Raw genomic sequence first — 5,226 nt, 5'->3', positions numbered from 1 at the left:
GTCAAAGATGGTGAGCGAAAATAACTCTCTAGAGTGCACGATACAGAAAAATTGTTCAAGGGTACAAAGATACAGAAAAAGTAAATTTTAGAAAGACTGATGGTCAACTTCACTAGATTGAGAAGAACAATTCTCTTTCCTTAAAAACAATTCTCTTTCCTTAAATTAAAAACTATCATATAGGAACGGGGTGAAAAAAAAACTGAGCAGATCCCCTTTTTCTATATTTTTTTCTCAAAAAAATCCCTCAAATAGAGGGGAGCAAGCAGGTTTTTTTTTCTCAATCCTCTTTTCTCCCTCAATCTACTAGAACTAGAGCACAATTTCCCTATACTCCAAAAGTCTGTTTTCTCAATTCCCTTAAGCTGCATAGAGAATTGGATATCCTCAATCTGGTTGAGACGCTCTTATAACTAGAGCGGGCACCGGCCGTTAGCAGTACTAGCGGTGCTGGCCAATATGTATTGTCGAATATACAAAGTGTTTCAACACACATTATAGCCCTGCTTAGCGATTTTAGCACATGGACCACAACCACATTGCGCTGAAATTAGTTCAAAAGTAGCTTTCGTTCACCAAAAATCCAAAAGCAAGTTCGGTTCCCAATGAACTAGTTCAAACGTAGCTTCTTTCACCAAATGCTACTATGCGGTAACAATCAGGTGCGACTTAAATCATCACAAGCCACGGAAGCACAACCCCATGACTCCGCATTCCTCGGATGAAGCAACTCATGACGAGCAACTTCAGTTAGTAGAGATGGTCACAAATTGCAGTTGGTGCAGATAACCCATGTGCAACAGCTTCGCAATCTACACGTCAGCAGAGGCATTCCAACAGGGCCCCAGTGCGTGTGTTCTTGCAATTCAATTAGTGAGGCACTTCCATCCATGATTCCATCTAGCAGGAGTTAAAAAATTTCCAAGGCTGAGGTACAGGAAGTGATAATGGACGATATTATCTTTCTCTGCAGATCTTTGTAGTCCAATGATAGCTTCACATCCCAACTGGCGCCCTCCCTGCAGGGAAACAGATGAACTAGAGTGGGTAAGTGATGCTGGTGTATGGCATCAGCACAAAATGGGTTTGAGCACGAAGCAGCACCGGTTGGAATCATCTTGCTCAGGCAATACTTCAAGCATGGGATTAAATATGGACAGGATTGTTTCCAGCACCACCTTGTCGTTTTCCTTTATCTGAAAGTACAATGAAAAGATGGGATTTAGATGAACATCGATCAAATGACGTGGCCCGCACATCATTCATGAAAACATCACAGCATCCTTACATCAGCCTCCGTAGTGGATTCGTCTATACTACAACCTAGAGCAGCACGGAGATGGGACAGCAAGGGCTGAGGCAGACCATACGTGGGAAACCCTCTAGATCTGGACAGCCATGTCCCACGAACCATATGAGTGGTTTGGCTTGTAGTCACAGACTGAGCTGTGCCATCCTCATCATCCGCAGATGTGTCAAGATCTGCACATAATCATGCATCTGTAATATGATTTTATCTATATTTTACTTTCTTGCATAGAGAAATAAAGGATGCACAAAATCTATTGATCACAAACGGGGAGCCTGCTATTCATGGAAACTGTGCCTAGTCCCTAAGCAATTGAAATGGCTATGCTGGTTGGACAGAAATCAAGATAGCCAGACTTAACTATTGTAACAGGTAAATTAGGCATTTGAGATCTAGGCCAACCAACATTTCATTGGAAAGACAGCAGAAGTAACCTCTCTACTTGCAGATCTACATGCAGCTAGGAATACAACTACCGTAACAGATTACCTAAAGGTATAACATCATAAGGGTTATCTCCTCTTGGTAGGAAACCATAGAATGTAACGAGATGTGACCCTGGATGTTTCCCATAACTGAGAAAGCACTGTTCCCCTTCATCACAGGGTCGAGACAAAGGAAACTTCAATGATTTTGTAGCTTCATCTACTCGACCATAGTTCAAAATATGAGGGGACACCTTGAGAAAATATGAAAAAGAGAACATGAGAAACAAATCTGAAGACTAATAAAAGAAAACTTCCAGGGACAGAACTACAAACCGAGTGATTCAGAAGTCCAGCAACAGGAACCAAGCAAGTTGATAATTTCCCACTACTTAGAACAATCATCATACTGTTGGAATACCATAGTTCACATGCCCACAGAAAATTATCCCATGTGCACACATCCTTCCGGAATATCTCAGGAAAATTTGTGCATAGTAAGGGAAATAATTCATCATACTGCTGGCGCAAGTGCTGCAATAAAGAACCAATTACTGCTTTGTACCAATTCAGCAGTGATTTACAGAATTAAAAGAACAATATCACAAACCACAATGGTATTACCTGCTTAGCTTGCATTATCTCATCAAAAAGAAGGGTTCCTTCTAATGCAGCAAGGGCGTTGATTCCAAAACTCAAGCCTGGAAGGGCATTTGGTGAAATTATTATTTGAACTAGATTACGGACTTCTCTTACAAAATACAATAAAATTCTTGTACCTGTATTAAAATTTGCTGGGAGTGTATCAAAGTATGGTTTAAACTTTGAAGCTAGATTATACTGCTCTCTCATGCTCCACAACAATAACATAGTCTCAGAAGTGATATTATTGGAACCTTTTAATGCAAGAAACTGCAAACAATATAGAAAGATTTATTTATAGACAAATCAGAAACCCACATTTTGAGTCAGTCAGTACTGAAAGTATTTCGGTGCTTAAGAAACACAGGGAATTAGATTACCAAAGGAGAACATACCACTTCAGATTGGCAAAGAAGTTCATCAGATATGATGAGGGACTCTGGAATTTCAAGAGCAATACCCCCCACACCTATACTTTCAGAAGCTACCATTCCTCTTCCAGCTCCCTGAAAAACTAAACCTTCTGAAATCAGATAAATGATATGTATGCTGATACAAATAAGTTTCCATGAAGATCCAATGATCAATTTTAGTGAAATTAAGTTCGATAAGACATTTAGTAGAATAGCTAAGGGTCCTATTATTCAGCAAAGAGTAAACAAACTTCTCACTAGATCATTGAATGACATCTACTGACTCGTCATCTATTCCACTCTCTCATCTATCTTCTGGTTAAAGTACATTAACATAAAGATTGTCAGCACATTTATTATAATAGGATGAACATAAAAACTCAAATAGACATTGTTGATTTGCAAACACAATTAAGTGTAAAAAGATAAAAACCTAATGAACACCAAATGATTGTAACATCAAGATTTTCTTTACGTGCATACTCTAACAAAGAATGTAGGAAAAGCTCTCAATTTTCAATGGATGGCATTGCAATGTGCTCAAAGCACTCATAATTTATCAGCAAGTTCTATGGGGACTTACAAGCTATCTGCAATTTAGATTTAACACCAAGATGCTCTCCCCATTTCAGAAGAGAATCTTCAGCATCATGGTTCTGTGTTTGAACAACCATCCGAGCATCATCTGACTTTCCAACAGATCTGAGCTTCACAACTATCTCATCCTGTAGAATCTGTAGTACTTTCTTGGCAGCTGCATTGGAAGTGAGTTGCAATTTTTTCAATATTTTGAACAAAAGATTTAGAGATTCAAGTTCATTCCTTGCAGAGAATGGACCGACATCATCTCCTGCAAAATAAAGCTCTAGCTGCAGAAAATTCACAGAGATCATCTCGTTAGAATGTAGAGGTGAATAAAATCAAGAACCAATCAATAATGAGTGACACAGCATGGAATACCTCATCCATGTACACTACCCTAGCAGCTTCAATAATCTGATCCAGTAATTTGAGGGCATCGGCAGCAGAACATGTAACAGGAATCTGAATTTCACAAGATAGGTTCCTATTTTCCAGTATCCTCTGCATTTAAGAAGAAACAAAAGGAACTTACTGGAAATTTTTGTAATTCTCCACAGAAAAATAAGACTAGCAAAATTGTATGACTACAAAGAAAACACAATTGTCAGTTTATTCCAACTCAACATCTGGTATGAAACTGTTCAACCACAACACAAAATAAAGGAAATCCACATGACAAACAATACTGGTAAAATCTTTTTATTAACCCAGCATCACAAAAAATCACTCAAAAATTGATACTGCGGTAGGCTTTCACTACAAAGTTGATAGAAACCAAAGAACAACAATCTTTACCGTGTCAGAAAAAAACGACACACAGATAACGGTAGCAGACACCTTTTCTGCTGGACAAGTTCTCTTCAGGGCCAGCAACAGCCATCTATCATATCAGAACTCGCTTAAGGAATGCAAAACTTTGCTCTATAAGAAATGGAAGATCCTTAATTTTTAGAAGAAACAGGAATAAACACTCCTTACATCAGCTCAAACAATAAAGATTTAAATTAACAATATCGCTCATCGACTAGGTTGTACACTTGTACTCCTGCAAAATGAAAATAAAATCCAGCAATTGTCTACTTCAAGTAAAAGTGAGTAAGAAATTCCCAGCAAGTTCATCTCCTTTAGTCTCCCTCCCTCCCTCCCTTAACCACAAGCAAATTCTGATCATTTTAGCTGTTTCCCTACAAAAAAAGCTCAGTTTTCCAATCCAGTAACTAAACTTGAACTATCCGCGCCTTGACCAACCTCCACATAACCAAGTGGAATACTACAATCGATTAGGCTTCTCATATGGGTTGACCCTACGAAAAGAGCCGAGCTTCTTTCTAACGCCAGCGCCGTACCTTCTTCTCTGCGTGAAGGGGATCCGCCTCCGACAGAGGCGGCAGGCGAACCTCCACCGCCACCGCATCACCTTCCGCTCCCAGCTTCGCCGCGCCCGCCGCCGCCGCCATGGTATCCCGTATCCGGACGCCGCCGCTTCGCCCCGGGACGGCGAAAGTTTGTGTTTTGGGCGGAAATGAATCCAGTGAGAAGCCATGGGCTAGTGCGAATGGCAGCCCTAAACCCTGCGTTGCAATTGGGCCCCCATTATGTGAGAATCACATGAAGCTTCTGCGAAGGGCTGAAGATATACCCTGCCCATGAAAACACTTATACTAATAAAAAGTGATAGTAACTTTGTACAGGGCAGGGATAAATGATACAAATAAATACTGTCTCTGTTCAAAAAAAATATAGATGAACTATGAGAATCTTACTGTTAGACAACTACCACGTCTAAATTCAGAAAAGTATAATCGCCCACACGGCCACGTTAAATTGAGGGCTTAAATCTTGAAACTGGCTAGAT

General features: G+C 39.9%; 1 protein-coding gene across 1 annotated transcript; it reads right to left on the bottom strand.

Moving 5' to 3' along the window:
* Positions 1–331: 331 nt before the first annotated feature.
* On the bottom strand, positions 332–4,907 carry LOC136471802 (uncharacterized). The gene is made up of 11 exons (XM_066469549.1): positions 4,718–4,907; positions 3,750–3,872; positions 3,373–3,658; positions 2,772–2,890; positions 2,514–2,646; positions 2,359–2,435; positions 2,071–2,268; positions 1,799–1,988; positions 1,289–1,482; positions 1,105–1,196; positions 332–1,019 (listed from the first exon to the last, which is right to left on the bottom strand). Exons 1-11 carry the CDS (start codon positions 4,826–4,828, stop codon positions 911–913), a joined length of 1,632 nt encoding a protein of 543 aa, XP_066325646.1. The 5' UTR covers positions 4,829–4,907; the 3' UTR covers positions 332–910.
* Positions 4,908–5,226: the final 319 nt, after the last annotated feature.

Source organism: Miscanthus floridulus, chromosome 8, assembly GCF_019320115.1.
Source record: "Miscanthus floridulus cultivar M001 chromosome 8, ASM1932011v1, whole genome shotgun sequence".
In the NCBI taxonomy this organism is placed as follows: Eukaryota; Viridiplantae; Streptophyta; class Magnoliopsida; order Poales; family Poaceae; genus Miscanthus; species Miscanthus floridulus.
The sequence above is the reverse complement of the archived record's forward strand: the minus strand, read 5'-3'. Positions and strand labels throughout refer to the sequence as shown.

Bases quoted from the DNA above. Each gene is read 5' to 3' on its own strand.
- LOC136471802 (XM_066469549.1), bottom strand. From the start codon at position 4,828: ATGGCGGCGGCGGCGGGCGCGGCGAAGCTGGGAGCGGAAGGTGATGCG. The intron at 2,436-2,513 runs GTACAAGAATTT...ATGCCCTTCCAG, and splicing joins CCCAGCAAATTTTAATACAG to GCTTGAGTTTTGGAATCAAC. The intron at 1,989-2,070 runs GTTTGTAGTTCT...TATTTTCTCAAG, and splicing joins CTGGACTTCTGAATCACTCG to GTGTCCCCTCATATTTTGAA.